The 26,323-nt window shown below is 33.5% G+C and overlaps 6 protein-coding genes across 13 annotated transcripts; 2 read left to right on the top strand and 4 right to left on the bottom strand.

Annotated features, from left to right (window-relative positions):
- The first annotated feature begins 61 nt into the window (after positions 1–61).
- Positions 62–3,319, top strand: LOC104776255 (TOM1-like protein 3). The gene is made up of 10 exons (XM_010500289.3): positions 62–446; positions 859–1,003; positions 1,104–1,182; positions 1,275–1,373; positions 1,466–1,579; positions 1,664–1,815; positions 1,940–2,021; positions 2,106–2,191; positions 2,285–2,470; positions 2,548–3,319. The coding sequence occupies exons 2-10, from the start codon at positions 894–896 to the stop codon at positions 3,158–3,160; spliced, it is 1,521 nt and encodes a 506-aa protein (XP_010498591.2). The 5' UTR covers positions 62–446; positions 859–893; the 3' UTR covers positions 3,161–3,319.
- Positions 3,310–5,165, bottom strand: LOC104776256 (uncharacterized protein C57A10.07). The gene is made up of 4 exons (XM_087508738.1): positions 4,989–5,165; positions 4,132–4,795; positions 3,933–4,054; positions 3,310–3,832 (listed from the first exon to the last, which is right to left on the bottom strand). Exons 2-4 carry the CDS (start codon positions 4,718–4,720, stop codon positions 3,506–3,508), a joined length of 1,038 nt encoding a protein of 345 aa, XP_087364864.1. The 5' UTR covers positions 4,721–4,795; positions 4,989–5,165; the 3' UTR covers positions 3,310–3,505.
- A 2,928-nt stretch (positions 5,166–8,093) lies between these two features.
- LOC104776254 (glycolipid transfer protein 2-like) lies at positions 8,094–10,003 on the bottom strand. Its single transcript, XM_010500288.3, has 6 exons — positions 9,772–10,003; positions 9,554–9,609; positions 8,999–9,129; positions 8,740–8,875; positions 8,416–8,559; positions 8,094–8,300 (listed from the first exon to the last, which is right to left on the bottom strand). The coding sequence occupies exons 1-6, from the start codon at positions 9,938–9,940 to the stop codon at positions 8,265–8,267; spliced, it is 672 nt and encodes a 223-aa protein (XP_010498590.1). The 5' UTR covers positions 9,941–10,003; the 3' UTR covers positions 8,094–8,264.
- Positions 10,004–12,944: 2,941 nt separating this feature from the next.
- LOC147946701 (uncharacterized) lies at positions 12,945–13,672 on the bottom strand. Of its 2 annotated transcripts, none has more exons than XM_087496164.1 (3): positions 13,473–13,672; positions 13,330–13,382; positions 12,945–13,232 (listed from the first exon to the last, which is right to left on the bottom strand). In XM_087496164.1, exons 1-3 carry the CDS (start codon positions 13,617–13,619, stop codon positions 13,082–13,084), a joined length of 351 nt encoding a protein of 116 aa, XP_087352290.1. In that variant the 5' UTR covers positions 13,620–13,672; the 3' UTR covers positions 12,945–13,081. The 2 variants fall into 2 exon arrangements, with proteins under 2 accessions (XP_087352290.1, XP_087352292.1); XM_087496166.1 differs by having other exon boundaries at positions 12,945–13,229; positions 13,473–13,663.
- Positions 13,673–14,914: 1,242 nt separating this feature from the next.
- LOC104776251 (uncharacterized) lies at positions 14,915–18,487 on the top strand. 7 transcript variants are annotated; one of them, XM_087508734.1, is made up of 12 exons: positions 14,915–15,276; positions 15,366–15,431; positions 15,534–15,614; positions 15,716–15,769; positions 15,863–15,931; positions 16,052–16,114; positions 16,393–16,475; positions 16,558–16,623; positions 16,721–16,909; positions 17,007–17,093; positions 17,481–18,032; positions 18,176–18,487. In XM_087508734.1, exons 1-9 carry the CDS (start codon positions 15,043–15,045, stop codon positions 16,761–16,763), a joined length of 759 nt encoding a protein of 252 aa, XP_087364860.1. In that variant the 5' UTR covers positions 14,915–15,042; the 3' UTR covers positions 16,764–16,909; positions 17,007–17,093; positions 17,481–18,032; positions 18,176–18,487. The 7 variants fall into 7 exon arrangements, with proteins under 7 accessions (XP_087364860.1, XP_010498586.2, XP_087364858.1 ...); XM_010500284.3 differs by lacking the exon at positions 17,481–18,032; XM_087508732.1 differs by having other exon boundaries at positions 17,007–18,032.
- Positions 17,077–18,436, bottom strand: LOC104776253 (dof zinc finger protein DOF1.2). Its single transcript, XM_010500286.3, has one exon. It carries the CDS (start codon positions 18,042–18,044, stop codon positions 17,259–17,261), a length of 786 nt encoding a protein of 261 aa, XP_010498588.1. The 5' UTR covers positions 18,045–18,436; the 3' UTR covers positions 17,077–17,258.
- Positions 18,488–26,323: the final 7,836 nt, after the last annotated feature.

Genomic DNA, 26,323 nt, shown 5'->3' with positions numbered 1-26,323 from the left:
GGTTTTGATATTAGGTAAATTTCTTGGTATATATAGTTGCTATTATTCGCTAATAATGATCATTACTATACGACCTAAAACAACTTGATTTTATACTTTTTACTTATGATAATGAAAAGAATAATTAAGATTATTTTCCTTTTTTTATTTTTCCCGTCACCGACTGGTAAGTTTAGCATATAGTGTGAGACAAAAGAAGCCAAAACACAAAAGTCTTTTTCGCATCTGGCAAAAATAATAGAAAGAAGAACAAAGAAAGACAAGTCGCAGTTGATTTATATGGACGGCTAAGGCTGATGATGACCTGACTCCGATCGTCTTCGATTACAAAGTTTTGATTTTTCCGAGCACCCTTATAATTAATTGGTTTCATCTTCTCGATCTTGATACTCACGAATCTTCGCTTGGCTTATCATCTCTTCTCAAGTTTTAGAGTCTATAGACAGGTTAGAAGGTCTTTGCTTTTGTTTTGGTTCAATTATGATTTATGTTATGTTGGGTTCTCCTTCTTCCCTGTTCTTCAACTGCATAATACATTATGGGTTTTAATTGAAACTTTTGTCGATGTTTTGATTCATACTTCGTAATTGACTAATTGTTGTGTCCAGTTTACTGGATTTGGTAGTTTGCTGGCTTAATCTGTCATGTGTATCCATATATAAGACAATTTTGCGATTGTTAATTAACTTCTTGTGCTTCTGGCTTCGTGATCTGGTCTAATTACAAGCTGGTTTTGTGAATTGTGATAGTCATTGTTTTGTTTTCAAGAGTCTGATCCCACTTGTGTCTGATCTGTTTTTGCTTGTTCTATCTGTAATTAAGAGGTGGTTATATAATTGTGTGTTTATATACTTGTAGGAAACTTTAGGATTTGATTAAAAAGCGATCTTTCAATGGCGAATAACGCGGCTGCTTGTGCTGAGAGAGCTACTAATGATATGCTGATTGGTCCTGATTGGGCTATCAACATTGAACTGTGTGACATTATCAACATGGATCCTAGGTAAACGATAGAGTTCTTCAGAACCGTGTTTGAATTACTGGTATCTGATTGAGTCTAGGCTAGGATGCTTAAAATATTGAACTTGTTTTGTTTTTTGTAGTCAAACAAAGGAAGCAGTGAAGGTGCTCAAGAAGCGGTTAGGAAGTAAAAATTCTAAAGTGCAGATTCTTGCCCTTTATGTGAGTGTTTATTTTTTACTCATTGTTGGATACAATGCTTTATTTTTGGTTTTGTTCATTGCACTGATCTTCTCATTCGTGGATTGGCTCAGGCTTTGGAAACTCTGAGTAAGAATTGTGGCGAGAGCGTGTGCCAGCTCATTGTTGACCGTGATATTTTGCCTGATATGGTCAAAATAGTGAAGAAAAAGGTTTTTACTTACCCATCTCTCACCTGTTTGTTATATATGAGCTCTATTATCATTTCTACTTAACCTGGAATTTTATCAACTAACTTACGCAGCCGGACCTGGCTGTGAGGGAAAAGATACTTAGCTTATTAGATACTTGGCAAGAAGCTTTTGGTGGAAGCGGCGGAAGATTCCCTCAGTACTACCATGCTTATAATGAACTTAGGGTATAGTACTTGAGCCTTTTATTTGTATATTTATATTAGAAAACAAATTTTTGATAATCGTTTTTGCCTTTTGAACACTTTTAGTCTGCTGGATTTGAATTCCCACCACGAACGGAGAGCAGTGTACCGTTCTTTACTCCACCTCAGACTCAGCCTATTATTGCTCAGGCTGCGGCATCAGATGAAGACGCTGCTATTCAAGCCTCTTTGCAAAGTGATGATGCCTCTGCACTCAGGTACATTCTTCTTGCTGAATATCCTGTTCGACGTTCTCTTTCCCTCAAATCATTTTGTTTGCTAGACTTGTCTTTTAATGTGGCCTCAAACATGTTATAAACTTTAGTTTCTTGACTTTTTCAGCATGGAAGAGATTCAAAGCGCTCTAGGATCAGTTGATGTTTTGACGGACATGCTTGGGGCTCTTGATCCAAGTCATCCAGAGGTAGAACAATATTACATGATTAGATGAAATGACCCTGTTGTTTGATCTGATTTGTAAAACTTACTGTTCTAAATGCTGTGACAGGGTATAAAGGAAGAACTTATAGTTGATTTGGTCGAGCAATGCCGTACTTATCAAAGACGTGTAATGACTCTGGTGAACACCACTTCGTAAGGATTCGTTTCTTTCCTCCTTCATCCTCTTGTTGTTATATCCATTTGATAAATTTTGTTAATGGTGAAAGAGACTCTTTTTTTTTCCAGAGATGAGGAACTTATGTGTCAAGGATTAGCACTGAACGACGATTTGCAGCGTGTTCTTCAGCACCATGATGATAAGGCAAAGGGAAACTCTGCTCCTGCAACAGCTCCCACTCCAATTCCGCTTGTTAGCATCAATCATGATGAGTCAGATGAGTCAGATGATGATTTTGCTCAGCTAGCTTATAGGTAATGCCCATTCCTTACTCATATCAGTTGAATCCCAAGACTTGGATTGCCAAAATTCATTCAACTCATCTCTGCAGGTCGAAAAGAGAAAGTGCACGAGGGACTGGATCAGGGAATTTCAACGCTATTCTTCCTCCTCCACCACCTTCTATGAGGCCAGTACATGTTGATTCTGGCACTATGGACTTCCTCAGTGGTGATGTCTACAAACCTCAAGGAACCTCAGAGAGTGTAAAGCCTCCGAGTACTTCCCAATCATCACACCTGGACTCTTCCGCTCCTGTTTTCGATGAACCAGTTCCCCGGAGCAAATCCCCTGAGCAAGCTTTGTTCACCAAACCAGTTTATGACCAAACTGAGAAATTGCCTCCTGCTCCATGGGATACTCAGGAAACCAGGAAGTATCCAGCATCAATGTCTGCTAGAACCAACAAGAGGCCAGATTACTTCCAGCATAATGTTCCCCAGCAGTCAAGCAGTGGCTCTGATTCTTCATACGATGATCTAGTGGGACAATCCCGGAATCTCTCTCTGAATCCAACAGCATCTGCTGCTGCTCCTGTTACACCACCAAAGAAAGATGATAAACCAGAGGATATCCTATTCAAAGACCTGATTGAGTTTGCAAAAACCAGGAAATCATCATCTTCTACCTCCAAACCCAACAATCAGAACAACAAACCGTTTTGAGACACAGCTTGCAGTTTGTTGCTTTACTATTCATTTTTTCTTCATTTGTGTTTCTGTTTTGTTTTCCTTTGATTGAACATGGATGATAAACACCGTGTTTCTTTTTAATCAAATAAATAATAGTGCATATATATAGAGAGATCTGTTACTGGATGGAAATGTCAAAATTTTATTTTAGGTCAATCGCATTTGATACAAGTAAAATTCTCGTTTCTGACAACACATGAAAGCAGAATACAAAAAGATTCTGAAGTTTTCTCTGTATAAATATTTATGGAAAGTAACAAAAACAAAAAAGAGTTTCAAGTAATGGTTCCTCTAAGCAAGTCTAGTATAGTATAGATCTTATACAGATGAATCCCATGGGAGAGAGCCAGGAAAAGGAGCTGAACCACAATACTTGAACAATCCTGCAATTTCAGGGCAGCCATTAGGGTAAGGTATAGTCCTGTGGAAAGGGTCACGCTTCAGCTTCTTACGCCAAAGCGAACCAACACACCCGTATGGATCTTCTTGAAACTGAGATCTAACCATAGCCTCGCCTTTTAGAGCCCCTTCCTTGGATGATAGAGTAGCCGGAGTTCCTAAATAGAAGAATCTTGATTCCGGAAATCCCATTGCTGAACGATGCAAATGCGCAAATCTCTCCTCCTTAAAATCATAACTCACTACCTGATCCAAGCATGAAGAAAGATACATTAATATCACGAAAATGAAAAAAAAACTTTGGCTTACTAACGAGCGCGGAAGTTGGAAGCAAAAAGGCATTTACTGTTATGTTCTGTGGGTAAGACCCTGTGAGCTCTCTGAATCGACAAACACTAAAGAGAAGATTCTCAAAGCTGTCTCTGGCATGCTCTTCCGTCAATGCCCTCGGCCTCACCTCATCCTTGCCTGTAACAATCAATCAAACCCCATTTCACCATCAAGTCACTAAAGAGCAGAAATTAAACAATAGCAATAAGACTCACCAAACCATCTTTTAGACTCAGCGACAGCCCAATAACTCTGAGCTTCACTACGAGGTCCAGCATCCTTACGAGTCTCTCCTCCACTGAACAAAAGCAAAGAATCATCATCTTTAGCTGCAGCATCAACACCTTCTTGTATATGACTCAAGAACGTAGCAGCCTGACCAGGATTCTTCTGATAAGACTCCAAGAACCACGAATCCTCCTTATCAACTCTACCGCAATCACTACTCGTATAAACAGAATGTCCAGCAACCATCAGAAGGTTCTTCAGATTAGCAAACGGGTAACCATCCCCATCCAAATCACTCTTCTTATAATAAGCAACCGCTGAACCAATACGGCTCTCGTAAACCGACGACACAAGTATCAGAACCGTGATCCCGAACGAGACGCAAACGATGGAAACTAGAACCGGGTGCAGTTTGAACAAGTGGTGAAGACGAGTCCCGAGAGATTTGATCATTTTGGGAAACGAATTCTTAGGCTTTCTAGATTTTCTGATGGTTCCTGATTCTAAATCGAAGTCGCTACCTCTACTAGAGTACGCATGAAACGCCTTACTCGATCCAAAGGGATAACTTTTCATGATACAATCAAATCCACAGAGCTCGAGACCAAACAATGTGGCAGATTAAGCATACCCAGATCAGATTTAGAGAGACTAGTAACTCGTGGGATCATCAAAAAAAATCTCTTCAGTGGGAATTTAACCAAAAAAAAAAAGGTAAAGACTTTGATCGAACCCAGATCGTTGACTAAATCTCGATGACCATTAACGAACAATCGAATCACGACCCAGGTGAAAAATTTCCAGAATTGAAACGGAAGAAAAAGAATAAAAAAAAAAAACTCACCGGATTTTATAACAGTTTCCGGTGAATCATAAGGCAGAGTTTTGCTTCCAAATGTGTTGACCGAGAGTGTAAGAATTGTGTTTTGTCTTGTCGATCAAAGGTTTTTAAGAACCATTGACGATTTGAAAACAGTAATAATAATAAGAAGCTTCGGAAAAGATGTTTTGTGTCGTTGATGTGAGCGAGGAAGAGAGAATTGGAGTAAGATCGCTTGAGAATGGATCCTGAACGTCTTTTTCATTTAAAAGCCCAGATCCACATCTTGGTCCATTTATTTATCATCAATACAAATATTTATTTAATTTTATCATGCTCCATTCTAATCTCATATTTCATATCTATCATGATAAAGCAGAATTCCGCTGGCCCAATAAGTACCTTCTCGTTTCAGTCGAGTCACTCGGCGCAGAAGCTCATTCTGAACCACGGGAACCTTCGTCTCAATCTTCATAATCAATTTATGCCATCTTAAAAAAATTGGAATCTTGTTAGGTACCCGTACGACAGCTCTAACATTTTTGGAGTAAATTTTAGTGCCACTCTTTTTTGCAACGGGTCAGGTTTTTTTTTTTAAATTCTAAACCGATTACAGAAATCGGATCTTTCTATATTATTCTCCACAGATCGGGTAAAAATCGGAATGTATAACCCGAAATTATATTTACGGATCTTCCTTAATCTTCTCTTTCATTAATCGTCCTACAAATAAGGAAAACTGTTAATAGTATATGATATAAGAATTAACATGCGTCCTATAAATAAGGGAAGATCAGTTCGTTTTGTTAATGTGTCTTTTATAAATAAGGGAAGATATGAATTCCAGATTTGCAAAGTATTCAATCGGAATCCACGAAACCATATAACAATTATATAGTTTTAAAGCTATAAACCCGGTTACGGTAAGGCTTTTACAGATTAGGAAGAAAAAATGACGATTTAGTGCTAACATAACGCCATTAAATCAAAATAATATCTATATTTTCTTTATTAAATATTCATTAAATCGTTAAAATACAGTAATAAAAACTAATTAGTACACCTACACGACACTTTAATGGTGTATTCCTTATCTACATACTAAATATTCAATTCGATATCACACTTAACTCTATCATCACCAAAAAAAAATTATATATAACTTGTGAATAGAGAGACCCAAAATGCCCAATGGTAAGAATTTTGTACACTAATTATACTGGCATCTACAATGGTAATATATAGATTACTATTTTTGCTATACTATAAACTAAATATTTTTGTTTCTTTTTTGTAGATGTGTTTGACCAAATCGTAATAATGGGAGATGCAAATGCTAGAGTTGAACAACAAGCCAACAAGCTTAGTATTAAGAGATTAAAAATGAGTTTAATAGACTGTTTTTCTTTTTTGAACAAATGTGAGTTTAATAGATTTTAATATTTATAATCTAGAGTTCATTTCATTGTATGATAGAGAAATAATTTTATATCTTTTGGTATAGAGATGAGAGACAGAGATTGTTGTGTACCTTGTGGGGTATGTTTATTGAGTAGGTCTTTGATATTTTCATGCAACTAATGGAATTATGAATCAATTTTGTCTTTTAAAAGTCAGTTTCCTGAGTAACAAAATTGAATATATAATAGTTTAAACTATCATAAAACGGGGTTATATGATCTAAGAGATTATTAGAGTAAATATAAAATATCATAGAGCATTAGTTAAATCGTCATTATTTATTTTGTTAATACCATCAATATTTACATTAAATTTAACTCACATAATTTGGGTAATGAGTTGTATTGTCTTAGAAATATAAATATATTTACAGATATAAATGTATTTTACTCATACTTTATTTTAGCAAATCTGAGTATTATTATACCAAAAATACACATATAGTACTTAATAGTTCTTTCAAATCTAAAACATATAAATTCAATAACAATTACAACTTTTTCTTGTAAATAAATCAAAATCTATAACACCACAACATATATATTAAAAGTCAAAGAAATCAATAATTTTCTAACACAAATCATAAAAGATATATATAAAAGTAAAAAAGGTATTTGTCCCGTTGGTGTACCACCGGTAAATCTTAATTTCCATTATAAAACTATCAATAATTTTTATACTATTGTTTTTTTACCGTATCAGTGTCACCAAAGAAATCCTAGAACATTTTGTAATATGACAAAGATTAACTATCCTGGCTTTAGTTAACCCACACAGATACAAATTTTCGGATTTAAAGCTAAGTTATAAAACCGTAACAATATTATTGATTAGTACAAATCATTAAATTTCCATGTTGCAATATTAAATCCATCATACTAATTAATTTATATAGAATATAAGGTTATTATTCCTTCTCCATGAATACCAGATACCACTCACAAAGGTCAATATGCCAATGACATTTCTGTTTTCATTTTATTATTTTCATGCAACTAGAGATTCTTTTCATTATCATATATATATTTGTTGAGTTTTGTCATTTCATTAATATACATTAAAGACTTTGGACCGTATTGACATGTTGTAACTTGTAATATATGAAGAGCTTCTGATGTGACACGTTCTCAACTCTTACTTGTTCACTTTCGTTAATTAATTAATCAAAATAGCACTTGCGCCCGTTGATCGTTGCTAGCTAGATTAGGTTAATAGATACACTCATGACGGCTTTTAAGTTTTAACCAAAACTCAATCATTTAGCCGATGTTGTTGTTAGTTTTGATAAAATCCGGTGTTGTTATGTTAGTTTTGTATTGGTGGCATCGGGCTTGCTCGTTTGATTGACGTAGGTGGCTGCGGCTGCAGCAACAACAGCGATTGCGTTTATGTTTTTAACCGCTAAATCAAAACAATGTTTAAAAATATTAGATGCAGGTCGCAGCGTTTACCGCAACGTCTTGATGCAGGTACCTGAGTCAACCAAACAAACAAGCCCGATATGTCACATGTTTTTAATACTAGTATTCGACGGATCCCACTACGAGACATATGAGAGTCCGAGAATGTCGATTAATGATTATACTGTATAGTTTTATTACTTTCTATATATAAGTAGAGTACTTTAAAAGCTTAAGACATAACAACATTTATACACATTTATATAACTTTTAAAGAAAAGAGAAATCTTTTTAGTTCGGATGATTAAATAAATAAAAATTACAATATTGATATACGTACGTACTACATACATTGATGATATATACATTTTTCTAAAAACTAAACTTATCATTTGAGTGAAAATCCACAAAATATTTAGATTATTTTTCAACCCGTCACCTACATCGATCTTAATCTGTTCACCCCGTATCGATCCTGAAAAATAAAAATGAAGCACCATGCACGATACTCAATATGTAGATCAAACCAAAAATTTGAAAACGTTCAAAAAGGACTCTGACTATATGTGTTAATGGTAATTAATGATTACCAGAACAAAGTAGATTTCTTTGAGAATAGGTGTCAACAATGAGCTTAAAGTATCAATGTCTTCTTTTAAGGTATCATTGCTCTCGTCTCTTGCACCAATTGCGTCCATGAACGTTTTGTTGTCAGGTACCAGCTTCAAACACACCTTCATTATTACATATATATTCTACACTATATCAGTACCCCGTAATATGTATAATATCCCCAAAAAATATCATTTTATATGTTAATAACATTAAACATAAAATGACGATGGGATATAAATGGAAATGATGTTAGCTAGTAAGTATGATATAGCTAGAAAGAGAGTGATCATGGTGCATACTTTGAAAGCAGCAGACGCTATCCATCCATGATGCGGTTTTAATGTCGTCATGTAGCATTCTTCTACAAGTTCTTCCATCCTCGACGACGGTTCTTTGGACAACGAGCGTAGTAAACCAGCAGTAAAATCCATTGTCCTTTAATTTGTGATAGAATATAAAATAGTAAGAAAGAGAACTTTATACTTAGTTGGTGAAATTATACGATAGTTATGTAAGATGAATATTGTCGACAAAAAAAAAAGAGTAAGGTGAATATACTTAGTGAGCCAAAAAATAGCTCTACTGCAACTAGCAACCATTTTGGATGTTCCCTCCTCCTTTTCTTTCTTCAGAATCTCAACCAAGTTGGAGTAAACACATGAATCTGTTTCACAAACTTTCTCTAATCTCTACACCACCCAATTCAGCAAAAAAAAGAAAAGACATAAGTAAAAGATAATTCAAGTACAAAAAAGAAAAGATGGAAGCAAGATAGCAATTTTATAGAAAGTTATTTAAGAATAGACTAAAGTCCTCATGAAAGCAAACCAAATAAAGGATTACAAGGCTGAAATTGAATTATTGAAGAGATCTTTTACACAAAACAAAAGCACTGAGGAGATATCTATTGGGCGTTCTTATCAGCATAAAAGTTTAACTGATTTTCTTATTTATTAATATTATTATAGACCCACCATACATATATACCACACGTACATATGATGTTGATGAGTTTCAATCAATAAAGAGGACAAATCAAAATAAAATTAATAAAGCGTCTTGCATGTCTTGTCTGTATATGCATGAAGTTACATTATCTTTATATATAGTTACCTGAATATTTTGATCAATGTCTTGTCTAAGAACAGCCATTGTCGGTCCTATCTTATCTGCAAACACCAAATCACAAACAGCCGATCGGGACAATCATTGAGTTGTGCTAGATATGAACTTAAGAGACAATTCGGATTCCTTAAATAAAATACAATTATATATGAAACAATTAAGGAGGATCAATTAGTATGATCCATGCAAAATAAAAAGGAAGATACCAAGAACTTGGATGATTAAGTTGCCGAAGGAGAGAATAGGCCTCAAGGGTATATGTACAGCTTCAGTGTTATCTCCAGGTTTAGTTATGATGAAAAGAGAGAGCTCTTCAATGACGGTTTGAAGCTCTGTCTTCTTCGTCTTCTCCATCTCGTATCTCTTTCTCTTCATGACCTCTTCTCTCTCTTATTCATAATCTTCTACTTTCTTCTTTTATTACAACAGACTAGAGTTATTTATATTAGTGTAGAAACATCGCTTTGACTTTAAATCATCAAGTTGGTGTTATCTTTTGTATAATAATGGGAAATATTAAATATAATATAATACTCCAAAATTGCTCCTCGTTAATATATGATTGAATAAAAGTAATAATATTGTTTTGGGTTAGAAGCGGAGACAAGTTAACTTCAACAGCAAAGACGGTCCATATAATAATAACACATATATAGGTATGGCATGAAAATAGTAATCGACTACTCGCTTAGATTCCTTAGATTATGATGATGGTGACCCAGTTTTTGACCTCTATTTTTTTGGTATATGGTTCTAATTGATCCGATTATTTGAATAAAATAGAATTGTGGATGTTAACGATTATAATAACCGTTGAAAACACTAATTAATAGTGTTGATGAGTGGGGCTTAGGGTTCCGTTTAGATGTGCTGGTTGGTCATAAGGCATGCAAGGATGAAATAAAAGGAATCTTCTCCCAATTTCTTTATTGTATTTGGATTAATTGTCAGCTCTTCGTTCATGAATCCAATCATTTACACCACTATATATAATATGTATGTATATAATTTCGTGCTTAAATTGAAATATAGTTTTGAGATATAAAAAATACCTAATAAGACAATTTTAAAATCTACTACTAACATAGTTAGTAAATATTTGTTATTGTGGTCATTTATGTATGTAGATATATTGCAAGCTGATGTAATATGTTGGAGGTGATGTAATAAGCCTTTTGCCTTTACATCAGCTTGCAATATATATACGATCTGATATCTTCAATGTTATTTGAAAGCAAACCAGGCGTCAGTACTAAATCATATATATATTGCAAGCTGATGTGAAAGCAAAAGGCTTATTACTACATCACCTCCAACATATTACATCACTACAAACAAAGAATATACATTATCATAGATTAATGAATAAAATTTAGAGATTATCATGAAGTTTGAAATTAAAAAAACAGTACAGTTGGTAGACTTTTATAAAAATCAATTAAGGTAAGGCATTACGTTATCGGGTTATTCCTTTATCTTCTAGATGCTGAACTTTAATGTTTTTTGCTTTGTCTCCAATATTGGGATAGGCCTTGTCTATTACGGCCCATAATCTACACACGTCTAAGTACTGATGCGTGGTTTGTGGCTCTAATTGAATTAAATGTGGCTGTCTTCAGTCTCCACCGCCGTGACATACGGAGCTTCATATCAACTTCCTTAACGAACCGCATTAGCAATACTTTCCCGGAGATGATCTTCATTCTCGCCGTCGAAACGGCTAGATCTCAGCTATTGGCTATTGTTGCAGAGAGCAGTGAGCAAGTTTTCTCACTAATACTAATTTTAAAAAGTGAGGTTTAGTGGATCTGAAAGCCATGATTCAATTTTTTCTAACTTATTATTAATATAAGGCATAACGAGATTTTTATTTTAGTATCTAAACTTGCACATACATTACAAAAGAAGACTTTGGACCGTATTAACATGTTGGCCTTGATTGGTGATCAACACTTGTACCCGTTGATTGTCGTTACTAGAGCTTAGCTTAGGTTAATTAGATACACTTTTAACGGCTTTTAAGTTCTAACCTAATAAAATCAATCATTTAGCCGGTGTTGTTGTTAGTTTTGATAAAATTCGGTGTTGTTATGTTAGCTAGTTTTGTATTGGCATCATCAATTTGTAACTTAAATAAACTCAGGCTCCTTATGTACTTATAACTTGCACATACATTACAAGAAACAGTGATAGATAATGTATTAATAAAATCACCTAGTTAGGTTTTGAGGAATTGAATATGAAGATACGAGTTGTTAAAAAAAGAGAAATCCATTAAGGTGATAAAAACGGTTTCAAGTCATAAGGACATTATTACAAGTACTGAAATAATATATATATATATATATATATATATATATATATATATATATATAAAAGAGGGACAAGGCCCTCCTTAATTGGCTTTGGCTTTGTCATTGATGCCGAGCGCCCTCCTTAATTGGCTTTGGCTTTGTCATTGATGCCGAGCTTCTTCTTCTTCTTCTTCTTGTTTTTCTTTTTGAAAAGATTCTTCTTCTTGTCTTTAAAAGAAGACAGTGCAGCTTCAGATTGAACGGAGGCGGCGAGCATATCTTTGCGGATCTGGAACTCCTGCAGCAGTTGTTTTCGATCAGTATTCTTGTGCCAGGTTTCACGACCATATCGAAGATCTGACCAAATACAACCACGTCTACCGTACGTCATTCCGATCGAAGCCGACGATGGAAAGTGAAAACGCAAAATCTATGCGGTTTGGATCTTTAGCACAAAGTAATACACAGGAATTCAAAAACTCTCTTTTGATTTATTAGAAAATAAGTTTTACAAGGTTTCTCTCCTTAACTCTATTTTCTAACTCATTCTCTCAAGTTCTTAGATTACAACTTGATATTCTTAACCCTCTTTGAATCTTCAAGCTAGTTTAAGATTCAACTGCTAGGATCTCTCAATCTATGAGGTGCTGAACTTTTCTAAATCCCCAACACCCCTATTTATACTGATTGGACTAAACCATACAACAGACTAATTCCCAATTCTAAATAAACTTGGAATTGTTAATTTCCTTTTTTTTGTATGAACTAAGAAATTAACAATCTATGTAAAGCTTCCTTTTATCTCCAAAATAAAAAAAAGTCTTCGTGCTTCTAGAATCTAGCGAAGTAACAACCAAAACCCTAGCTCTCTCTCTCTCTCTCTCTGGAAACTACTAAGTCGTTTTTTCTTTCACTGATCATACAAATGAAGAGAGAGACATATAATGGGCATTGCAGAACAAGATTCTTTGTTTTCAGTATTTAAACTAGTACACTAGTATGATTTACAAGAAGCAATGACGGATTATGGCATCAATCAAAATGTTAAGGGTTTTGAGGAATTGAATTAGACGAATACTGAGTTGTTAAAAACCGTAGAGAAATCCCATTAAGGTCAAACATGTTACATAACATAAAAGGTTTAAAGTCACAAGGGCATTATTACACAAGTGCTTGGGGAAGAAAATATAAATATATATAAAAAGAGAGGGACACGGCCTTCTTAATTGGCTTTGGCGAGCTTCTTCTTCTTGTTCTTCTTGGTTTTCTTTTTGAAAAGTTTCTTGTTCTTGTCTTTAAAAGAAGACACTGCAGCTCGTGGAGGAATCACATCTTCTAACTTGATAGGAGGAGCAGCAGCTGTCTGCATGCTGCTGAGTCAATTGAAAACAAAAAACATGGACGAATCTGAGCTAACCACAAACAAGTACAGTTCTTAATTAATTAGCCAAGATAAAAAAAAATTCAAACCTTGAGGAAGTAGTGGGAATGGTGGTAGTAGCCCCAGACAAGTCTTTCTCCGGCTACCAGAGAAACAAAATATGAACATATAAGTCCATCTAGACGGCAAAAAAAATCTAGTTACTGGTTACAAATATTTAATAATAAGAAACCTGAGTTTCAGATTCAACGGAGGCGGCGAGCATATCTTTAGGGATCTGGCACCTCCTCCTCCGTTGTCCTCGATCAGTATTCTTACGCAAGATTCCACGACCATATCGAAGATCTCCCCAAATACCACCAGGAGTACGGTACGTCATTGCTATCGAAGCCGACGGTGGAAACCCTATCTAAGATCTCGCTAACTGGATTAACTTTATGCTGCCTAATGGGCTTTTATAGCGAAGTAATTAACAACCAAACCCTAGCTCTCTCTCTCTCTCTCTCGAAACTACTAAGTCGTTTTTTCTTTCACTGATCATACAAATGAAGAGAAAGAGACATAAAATGGCATTGCAGAACAGGATTCTTTGTTTTTAGTATTTAAAATTTAAACTAGTTCACTAGTACGATTGAAGCCGACGGTGGAAAGTTGAAACCTTATCTTTTTTGGGAAAATTCCCGAAAAAAACATGAACTAATTTTTATTTGGAAGAAAAAAACACCAACTTTTAAGGCTTTCAAAAAAATACATCAACTAATTTTTTTCGTGTATAATAAAACCCAAACTATAAACTATTGGCAGATTCATACCTATGATATCAAACAAAAACAATTATTCCAATTTTACCCTCTGAAAAATTGAAAAAAAAATTATTTTCTTTCTCCTTTGTTCATCTTCTCCGAGCTTAGCAACAATGGCAGCACCAATTTACACAGCAAGTCAAATAAAATGATTTACACAAGTATCTTATCCTCATCACATAAATCTTCAAATGTTAGCTTTCAAACGCTTCATATCTTTCAACATCAAGATCACTCGATTCACCACCACTAATTATAGTCATGTACCCACTATTTCACCTCATCTTAAGCGATGTGTTGATGTCACACCACTAATTAAGGGTTTTCAATGTTTCATTCGTCAGCTAGGGATTGGAATCAGCGAACGTCCGATGAGCAGATGAACCACCGGATTATTTACCATCTCCACCGGGCACCGGCTGCGGCGGCTCTCTGTTGACCCTTAATCTCGTGCTCGTTTCATGTTCTTACTTTGGAAGGTTCTAAATTTTCTTCTGCTTAATCTCAGGTCACGTTTTTGCAAACAGAGAAGAGATGGTGCCATTATTGTTACTTGTTACGGCTCGGAGAAGATAAACGAAGGAGGAAAAAAAAGTATGAATCTGTCGATATATTTTTGTCGATTTTTTAAAGGGTAAAATTGGAATAATTTTTTTTGTTTGATATCATTATGTATGAATCTGCCAACATTTTTTAATTTAGGTTTTATTATACACGAAAAAATTAGTTGATGTATTTTTTTGGAAACCTTAAAAATTGGTGTTTTTTTCTGCCAAATAAAAAAGTAGTTCATGTTTTTTTCGGGAATTTTCCCTATTTTTTTTTTTTTTCTTTTGTAGCACAAGTAACACAACGTTTTCTAACATGTCTCGATTTTATTGGGCTAAAATATTGGGCTAGGCCTTTGATATTTCAGCCCATAATCTACACACGTCTTCTAAGATACTGACGCGTGTTTTGTGGCTCTGGTCGAACTGAAGAAAATAACCAGACACTACAATGGCTGCCTCCACCGCCGTGACTTACGGAGCATCATACATGCTTCCTCCAAGAACCGCATTAGAAATATCTTCCCGGGGGTTAACTTCATTCTCGTCGTCGAAACGGTTAGACCTCAGCTATCTGCGGCGGAGAGTCAAAGTCAATGCACCATCGCCGAGGCGCGTCGTGGTTCGTGCCGCCAGAATTGAGTCAGGCGGAGTAAAATTAGGAGCTAGGGCTCCCAATTTTGAGGTAAAACTGTCACATTCACGTCGTCGGTAAAAAAAAAAAAACAGAGGAATTTCTAGTCTTAGAGATTTGTGTGTGATTGAAACTTATAGCTTCCGGAGCCGCTCACTGGAAACTTATGGAAATTAGAAGATTTTAAACTGTACCCATCTCTACTTGTGAGCAATGAACTACTTTTCAATTTGTTAATTTAGCTTTTTATAATTTGTAATCTAAAACCTCTGTTTTTGATTTTGTGTGTTGGTTCATAACATTGTTAGGTTATGTTTATCTGTAATCATTGCCCGTTTGTGATTCATTTGAAGAAAGACATTGTAAAGCTTTGCAATTTCTATATGGAGGTAGGTAACAAACATTTTGCTTCTTTGTTCTTTCCATAGCTTGACTCATTATGTATTGGTTATCTTATCTTAGCTATATATATTGTTGTCTGGTTCTGCAGAAAGGTCTTGCTGTTGTTGCTATATCTTCAAATTCTGTTGTAACTCATCCTCAGGTTTGTGTTTGTTGCGATACTCTAGTATTAGTGCTTATTTGTTCAGATGAGGTTTCTATATGGTTTGTTCCATATTGGTTTTCCTTTTCACAGGATGGGCCTGAGTTCATGGCAGAAGATGCAAAAGTTTTCAAGTACCCGTTTCCTTACTTGTATGATGAGGTATCCTTTGCCTGTTCGTATATATATACAGTATATTTTTTTTAACTTTTTCAGCATTGTTAGTTGTAGGATTATACGAGTTTTCTGATCTTTTCGTGACATTTTTTCCTCCTGCCTCAGTCACAAGAGGTTGCAAAAGAATTTGGAGCTGTTTGTACCCCCGAGTTTTTCTTATACAAGAAGGTAATTTGTGATCATATCTTTTGATAAAAGATTGCTAAGTAGCAGGGAAAATGTCTACTGTTTTGGTTATATTGTGATTATTTCCTGCTAAAGCATGTAAAGATAGTATATTTGAAAGATAGTTTTATGGATATATGCTCAAGATAGCCATTTGTTGGATTGGGAGTACTTATATCATGAATTCCTTTTCAAGCTCAAACAAATAATACTTCTTATAATAACTCTTGACGTGCTTTGTTACTTAACTCTATCTCAACTTGCTCTTGCATGTGGAGCAGGATGGTCGTAGACCATTTGAGCTGGTCTATCATGGTCAGTTTGATGATTCCCGGCCTAGCAATAATATACCAGTATCTGGGAGGTTGGTTTATCTATGTCACTACTTTTAACATATTCCCGGGAAGTTGTTATACAATAAAACCTAACATGTTATATTTGTGTAGGGATCTAAGCCTTGCGATTGATCTTGCCCTTAGCTGTCAACCAATACCATCAAATCAAAAGCCAAGGTACAATCATATTTTGATACGTTTCTCTTCAATTCTTTGTTTACCATGTCTATAGCCTTTGATGACCAACTGAGATCCTGCATTTGGTATCGTAAAGTGTTGGTTGCAGCATAAAGTGGCATCCAGAAACAGAGTCGTGAGCTAATACATTGATCGTGCTTACAAACTGCATTGTATTAGAAACAGCTGCGCAACATTATTTCCAGGCAATTCGTTTGTTTGCTATTAATTGTGTTCATATTATGTCAGAACCAACCAAAGATCGATGAAAACTATTACGATAGAGGTGCAAACTGAACTTCCTTTCTTGTTTGCGGGTAGAGTAGAACTGCCAAGGTTTGCTTTTCAACATATATGAATAGTGAGAATTTCGAATTTTACAGGTATCTTCTAAAATCGAAACTGAAAGGAGAGGAAAAGACAAAAGAGAAGAAATTTGAAACCCTACCCGCAAAAAGAACATAAAAATTGTAAGTTTGTATTCATTATTCAAGATTAATATACAGTAATCTACTCCACGGATCCTATTCTGTGGGATCGTTCATGTGTGATATATAACTTCATGAACAATATAAGAATGAGTTTTAGTGTAAATAGTACGTGTTTTCTATATATAATAAATTAAGTATATGTGATCAAATCCCGAATCTGGTAAGATCTGTTGAACTCCAGTTATCACCATTGATCATGAAACTCCCCTGAGAAATCAACTGGTCTGGCTCCTCTGAGAATGAGCATTCCAGGATCTCTTGAATATCTTTATCATCGAGTAAACCCTGGAACTCGAAGATCTCCTCTCGATCTTCTTGGAGAAACTGACCAAAACCTTGTTGATCTTCTTTGGTCTTATCGGATAGATGATTAAATTCCCCGTAGAATCCAAGATCCACATCGGTTTCTTGGCAGATATCCCAACTCAAGGAATCTAAAGCATTAGTGGTTGTTGTTACCGGTGAATCTTGATCGGATCCAGTAGTATTATCTGTGCTAGAAGGGCTCCGATCAGTCACGTACTGTGCGAAAACCGCAGCCAAATCAATATCAGAACCAGCAGGGCTGGACTGAACTCCATCTTCTTGGTTAATAAGACCATCAGTCCGATTCTCATTCCGACCAAACCTTTTGTGACTGTTCTGTCTACTGCGGCTTCTCTTGCGACAGCCTCCACCTACAGGTATGTTGCGGAGAGAACCTCCCTTGGTCCAGTAACGACGGCAACCTTTGCAGAAGTATCTAGGCTGAGACAAGCTGTAGTTGTTGTAATAACAAAACTTGGTGTTGGACGATGCACAACGAGGACAAGCCGGAGCAGTAACCTCTTGTCCATAGGAAAGCTTCCACTTCTCCTCCGGAATTATTTCCATCTCCGGTGAAGGAAACTGGTGCTGCTGGTAGCTGTTGTGTCCAATGTACGGCAACATTTTTCATGTACTCTTTTTATGAACTTTTGGTGTGTAAAGAAGATTGGAAAATCTAACAAGTCACAAGTGGGCACTTGGTGGTATATTCGAGTACATCTAACTCTAATATATATGGGATTGTGTGAACGCAGAGTTGGGGAAGAGCATGTGTGTGTGGAAGCAGAGGTGCATCGATTAATGTGTGAAGACTTGCGAAGTAAACGTGGGCGGTTGCCGAGCCGTGCGTCTCCTTTTCCGTTTCTTCTTCATCAAGTTACCTCCGAATTTGGTCCTTCGTAATAGTTTTTACTTATATAATGCCAATAAAATGTTTATTAAATAATCCAAGTTTTAATAAACGGTTAGATGAATTTCTGAAAGTTTTTGTTGATGCAACTTGTAATTTATGTTTCATACCATCCAAGAGCAAATTAAAATAATGTAAAGTATGTGCATTTGTGCCATCATTTTCTTCAAGTTAACAGTCATGGTAAATCTCTACATAAAAATATTGTTATAACAAGGTTGCTCAAGTGTTTTTTTAAATCCACTAGTTCATCTAGATTTGAAATGGGTGATTACACTGGACAAGCGCGATAGATATCTATTGTAGGAGACATCACAAAAAAAAAAAAAAAAAAAAAAATAGTTAAAGTAATTCTTTTTTTTTGGTCTGCTTGACCTAACCTTGAATGTAAGTAAATTACTATAATTAGCCTCTTTTCTAAAATATTAACTTAGGGGCATCATATTATATTAGTGTGTAGATGATTAATCACTTACATTCTCAGCATCTTATTCTCGTGAACCGCAAGACACTACTGGATTTATTAAACAAAGCATCGTAACATTTGATCACTTGCACTCATTCTAAATAAGTATCATTTTAACACTTTTAAGCGTCGGTACATTATTATTATTATTGTCATTTTGTTTATCCCTTGACCATGTTAATACTTAATAGTTAATACCCTCAAATCTAATAAACTTGCGTAACTAATATAGACATGGCAATAAAATATATACATATGTCCGATCAGTTCAACTATATTTTCATATATAAACTTGTTTGATAGGTTTTGTCTATATATTTGGGTTTAATGAGTAATATGATCCGTCAATTAGTATGATTTTCATTACTAGCCAAAATGTTCATTTGTTGGATTCAAGTACAAATGTAGATTAGTGACCGTTAAGAGCATAGATTATGTAACCATGATAATATAGTAAGATTAAGATAGATTGACGCCAAGATTAAGGGCCACACGCACGGGAGAACACGTGCTTCTACCCTCGTGTCGACCTATGGTTCTCTTATTTCTCTCAATTCCTTCAAATCTACGAAGTTGAAATCTCTCTTTCTTAGTCCCACAAGTTGAATTCTCTAATGTATTTATTATTTTTAGGACTTTATCATTATTATAACACTTGACTGTTAATTTATCATTGTTGATCACCACCGATTAGTTTTTTGATTGGGCAGCCTTAAAACTAGATCTATGGTAAGCTCCGATCCCAATACTATTTTGTGTTTACGATACGATATCCCTAGTCTAATGATTAAAAATACCTACAAAATTGTGAATAATACGAAGTCAAACGTTAATTTTTTTTCTTTCGGATTGGCATTTATTAATTCGCAGCTGTGTTATTAATTCCTATTTGACTCGAAGTTGCTTGACTTTTAATTATAAAATATTAATTCGATATAAACAAAAAAATATATAACTTGTTACAAGTGTGAAGTATGCAACTTAATAATGTATAAAGGGAAAAAAAGCTTATGTAATTACTCTAATACTTAAAAATTAGAACTATCAAATCAAAAAAAAAAAAAAAAAAAAAAAAAAGAACTAGTATTTTGTTAGCATAAAAGTTTTTGGGTTGGGAAATCAACATGAAGATCATTAAATATCATAGTTGTGAATTTATTCTACCAATCAATACTGATTTTCATGTTAATTCGCTATCTAGATATTACTAGTAATTTTCTACATTCTTAGCGTATAAATGAATTGCGACAATTAATCATATTTATATCCCGTTTAATCAATCGAATGGTTGAAAATCCATGGGAGAGTTGATCTTGAATTCACTGAGAAACTAGCTTAAAGGCGCTAATTAAGTTCGACGGCCAAGAAGAACATGGTGCAGCAAACGGTACGTAGTCGGTAGTTCTAACAAGGTGTAATTTACTCAATTCTATTTTGGGCCTTTGGGGCTTACCTTTTCACTGTCACACAATTGGACAGACAAAATTGCTTCTTGCAGCATATCTATAATTTTTTTTTCTTAATACAGTAAAACCTCTATAAATTAATAAACACTATAAATTAATAAATTTTACTAGTCCCAAGTCGGGACAATGTAAAAATAACAAAATTTGATAAGATAATAAGATAATATTTTTTTTTGAAATCTCCTTGTAAAATATTGTCCCAATAATATCATAAATTAATAATCATGTAAATTTACATATATATATATATGCTAATATAGTAAAGTATGTTTCTCTTACATTTCATATCTATAAAACAATTGTTAGGTTGTATCTTCAAACTATAATGATATAAAATATTCTATAACATTTCATAAAACAGCTAAAACTTTTTAAAAATTTTAATTTCTAAATATACATCTTGATAGTTTGATAAACTATTAAAATACGATAATTGATCTTCTTATTCATAAATTTGAATATTTATGTCATTTGTATAAGTGAATTTGTCTTTAATATTTGTAATTCTTTGTCAATAATAGTTTTTAATTATTTCAAATTCAATTTTGATACCATAAGATTTACAACATCGAAAATTCTAATCTTATTTTGCAAAAAATGTCTCAATTCATAATTTTTTTAAAATTAAACAATTAAAAATATACCTATAAAAGAATTATTATTAATTTATAGATAAATTAATATCACTATAAATTAATAAAATGTCTTGGTCCTAACCAGTGTTCGAAAAAGCGTTCTAGACGTCCGTCTCCACCCCGTCTAGGCGCTAGGCGCTATAGCACCGCCTAGACGACCGCTTTGACCGCCTAAAATTGTAGTATCATCATTTTAGTGAATTTTTAGAATTTTCATTGCACAAATTTAAAATTTATAAGGTTTATTTCTATAAACATAATTATAAATATTTAATATGTTATTTAAAATGAATTGAAATAATTTTTTTTATCTATTATTATGTTTTTGATTTAATATTTTTATTATTCTTATACATATTTTGTATAATTATGTATATAATATCATATATATATATATATTAGTTTATAGTGTAAACGCCTAAATCGCCTAAAACCGTCTAGATTCCGATTAAGCGTTCTAGGCGGTAGGCGTTGGATCACCGCCTATTTAACGCCTAGCGCTTTCTTGAACATTGGTCCTAACATTATTAATTTATAGAGGTTTTATTGTATCATCATTCCTTTTTTTGTAATAAATTCTTATAAAATCATATTACATGCATGATTTACTTTGTTATATATGTCAAACGAAACAAATACTGTACGTGTATTGAAAAGATATACATACTGTATATAGATATACTGTATATATTTAAACAGTTGGATGGGTAATACTTACAAACTAGATATTCACCCGGTACACCGCGGAACTATTTTTTAATAAAAATAAAATGTTATTTGTTTTGTAGATTAACTATATCAATAACTAATATTTAATTTGTATTTTTAAAAAATTACAAACTTACAAAATATAGATATATATTAGTTAATGTAGAAAGTGTTTTGTTTGAGGTTTATTGTTTTATATTATGAGAATAAATAAGTAGTTAAAGAAGGAAAATATTGTGTGTGTTTATAGAATTAATTCTTATTGTTTTGTAAAATTGGAAACTTAATATTAATAAAATTAATTACTTCATAAACTTAATACTTCATGTTAAAGGGAGTTGTTCCTCTTGTTTTGGAAATTTTATTGGGATGAGATATCTTGTTTTCCAAAATCAAAACTTAATATTAATTAATTAAATTATAAAAAAATAATAATAATTAATGATAATGACATGCTTGTAAATATGTTCCAACTTCAGAATTTATTTGCTAAATGTCTTTAAAAATGTATATATAGAAGCTAGTTAAAATTTGAAAACAAAAATCTTACCAAAAGCTATACGATTTATCAAATCAAAAGATAGAATCGATTTTGTCAATACTGTATTAGTATTTCTCATCAATATTTGTTTTTGAATAACGATATTATTGCAGATTTTGTATCCCAAAAAAGTGGTAACAGTAGTTGAATCCTCAAATTTAGCTGTAACTTTTAATTCAAAACTTGACAAATTAGTAAAACACATTGATAATGCTCATTCTAATAAGGAAATAACTTTACAATTTTGCGGACAATGCCAAACATTACGGTCCTTAAAAAATACATCAAAATTTTACAATTTTGCGGAAAATGCCCAAATATTTTTTATAGAAACAAAATTACTATAGAGTCAAACACACAAAATTGGGAATTAACTTTCGTATGTTTATATATAGTCATTATCCCTAATCTGTAGGATACTAAAAGATAGACTCAAATCTTCTACGTTAATTTTACATCTAGCTATACTCTTGACACACCACCTTCGTGGATTTGTTATTCGTAAGCTTCGTACGCGTGGATCTCGAGTGTAACGATAGATCTTGTTCCATCTTCGAAAAATGTCGCAACCAAAAACAAGTGGAAGAAGCTTTGGATTCCTGAAACCATTTATGCGGCTGTGTATGTGCTTTGACGCGGGGGCCGAAGGCGATCAAGGAGGGGAGAGATCTAACTCTAAGAAAGTGACAAGGAGAAAGAGCTCCATTCACTCAATAAAATCTTCTCCGACTAATTCGTCAGTCGGTAGTGCGATGGTAGATGAGGACAGGGATGAGAAGATTAAAGATGTTATTCTCTATTGTAAGATGAATTCACCAATTAATTTCCGCTGAGTTTTTACGTTTTTTTGTTTACTTAATTTTGGTCACTTATTCATTCATTCATAAGAAGTTGTAGATTCTTATAAAAATGTGGCTCATTTTCCCAAAAAAACGATTCCGCCTATAATCTGTTATACTTCGTTTACACCATTTGTATTTGTTCTATGTAACTTACGTAGTCGACCATTTAAGCTAGGTATACAGACAATCTTGGATTGGTACGGGTTTGGATTTCTTAGTTTCTCGGTTTATTAAAAGTTAGGAACCACACTAACTGATACCATACTCCAGTAACTTTCATGTTTCATTTACGCTTTGTCTGAATATGTGATTAGGTTTATGAGAAAGATAGGTATTGATTCCGTGCTATTTTTTTTTTAACCACATCTAACCTCCATTTTGATTTTGATATGAGTAGCCTTGAAAGAAAACAACCTCAGTAGATATCAAATAGTCTTTGGTCTAAGGAGTTGTTTCTTGTTTAGGAAATCGAAATATTGGTATTGTTAAGACTTAAGACTGATTCAATACTATCTAGTATCTAGAAGCAGCCTTTGCAACTATACTTTTGATGTAAAATATATTATGGTATTAGTAAGACTATGATCTAATATTATTCTTTATTGTTTATACGATATTATATATCGATAATACGCGTAAGACCTTTAAGGTTATACGCGTTCATTCTTATCAGAAGCTAATTGATAAAAAATATGTTGATAATCTCTGTTCAGCAAAAGTTAGAATTATTCCTAAATTTTTTTGAAAACAAAAATAAAGTGGTAGAATCTACAAAGACTTTGAAAGACCAATCACTTTCCAACATTAAGTGAAGATATAGAGATGGACCTTGTCACTTGGAGATTCGAGTTGGATAGACTTAAAAACCAAACACAAAAGAGTCTTTTGAAAAGACTTTTTCTCCCTGTTTGTATATTTCCGCGTCTAGCACCATTTCAATTATGCACTTTTTCAGATTATCATGATTTTATATTATGTACTGCTACGGTACTACCATACATTGCCAAAAGAATACAAATATAATATATACACCTCGCTATATTACAAGTCTTATATGTACATCTGTCAATATGTTAGAATCAGATGCTATTTGAATTATATTTTTAAACAATAACTGAAATCGAATCTTGAAAAATCAGTTATACCTAGAGTGATTCATGTTCCAATGGCTTTTACAAAAACATTGACAAGGAAGGAGATCTTAAGTTCGAGTCTACTTACGAAGTCATATATGTATAATCCAAATTTCACATTTATAAAATAAAAAAGTCAGTTACAACTAATTTATAAAATAAATGGTATTTGGTTTGGAAATTGAATATGAACTGAGGCCAAATTTTTTTAGATAAAATTTTTGTATCAAATTAATTCTCACGTTCGTAAACCAAACAAAATATAAATCCTAATGAAAAGATAACTAAAGTAGACCCATATTTGTGTTAGTCCTACATGGTACTTAAGCAGGTCTCAACTAAATTTGCATGTTGATACTTTGAAAGTCGGAGCTAGCCAAAAACAAACTTTCAGGGTCCATCTATAGATTATAAGTCAAGATAGACCTTGACAGGACATTCAATCTTGTAGAGCTAAAATATTTGTCTAGTACGTTCTTCTTCTCTAAGTTTTTGTTTTGTTAGAAGTCTCGTATCTGGTTTATAGAATTCATACATGTAACTTATGGGTCAACACAAATACACATCTTACTTTTGTCTATTATCGAAAGTTTCCCAAGACTTTTTTAGTGATGTTTTTTATGAGTTTCTTATGAAAGTGATTTATATAAGAGAAATTCATAACTGTGGGAAAAAATATATAAAACGCTAGTTTGTCTGCGAGACTACACAAGAAGCAAACCCACATGCACGAAAGGCGCGTGAAACAAAAAAAATCCTGAAATTTAAATCTTTGCTATTTTATGGTCAAGTTAACAAAAAATTTGTGATTAAAATGACATTTTGAAAGTTAGTGATTAAAATGTCACAAATTTGAAAATTGGAGATTTTTATGATATTTTTTCCGGGATTTAAATCCATGAAATTGGTTTTTTTTTTGCATAAATAAGAAATTTAAATGGCCGAGAGCGTTGTGGTTTGGGTCTTCCATCACTTTTTAATGAAACTAAGAAACTATAACGTATGTATATGTGTATTCGTGGACGTAGCGGAAATAATCAATTTATCTTTTTTGACATTTTCACGTCGCATAGTTTTTTTGGTTAATATAACGGTGCTATATACCAGAACTTTTTATTTTTCGTCACTATATACCAGAACTTGAACATGAAAAATTAGTTATAAAAAGTGGACTCACCTTAACCACTGCCCTACTAAATGTCAGAAATGTTGCATACTATTTCAATATCTCGACGTTCATTTTAGTTTTTTTTTTTTAAATGCCTTATTATGGTTTGGAAAATGTATTATTAAACGGTCTGACTAGGCCTGGGCATTCGGTTAACCATTCGGTTTCGGTTCGGTTGTATTCGGTTTCGGTTATTTTGGATATAATAATATAGTAACCATTTGGATATTTATGAAATTTCGGTTTAGTTCGGTTCGGTTTCTTTCGGTTCGGTTTCGGTTTGGTTATTTAAATAAATAACCATAACTAACATAAATTATATTAACATTAACCAAATAAACCAAATATAACCAAAACTAACCGAATATAACCAAAATTAACCAAATATACAATAACAAAAATACAAAAAAGGGAAAAATATTGATTCAATTTTACAAAATAGTATTTAACTTTGTAAATTCAAAATAATAACATTTACATATATTGATTATTTAAAATATTTAATTGTTTTGAATCTAGAAATAATTTATATTTTAAGTTTATTTTATAGTTTTGCATAATATTAAGTATATAATATTTGATATCTTCTAGGTTTTCGGATATTTCGGTTAACCATTTAATTGTCGGTTCGGTTCGGTTCGGTTTCGGTTAGTTTGGATATAGATTTTTACTAACCATTCGGGTATTTGAAGAATTTCGGTTCGGTTCGGTTTAGTTTTTTTCGGTTCGGTTTCGGTCGGTTATTTGGTTATCGGTTATTTTGCCCAGCCCTAGGTCTGACCACATCTAGTTTTTTGTTTGACAAAGGAAAAAATCTGTGTCCATTATGGTCCACGGAAACAGGGTCATGTCTGGATCAGCAGAACCGTGTTGGAGCTGTACAAATTCATGCCAAGTCAGCATCCAAGTGTCTGACGTGGCACTTATGACCTCTTCTACGCTTTTGACTTCCTCAAGACTGGACATATTCAACCCTTTTATGTTCGTTCATTTAGATGCAAACAAAAAGAACAGAAAAAAAAAGGAACACACCC

The sequence above is a fragment of the Camelina sativa genome, chromosome 3 (genome assembly GCF_030686135.1).
Source record: "Camelina sativa cultivar CO46 ecotype springtype chromosome 3, ASM3068613v1".
NCBI classification, from domain to species: Eukaryota; Viridiplantae; Streptophyta; class Magnoliopsida; order Brassicales; family Brassicaceae; genus Camelina; species Camelina sativa.
The sequence above is the reverse complement of the archived record's forward strand: the minus strand, read 5'-3'. Positions and strand labels throughout refer to the sequence as shown.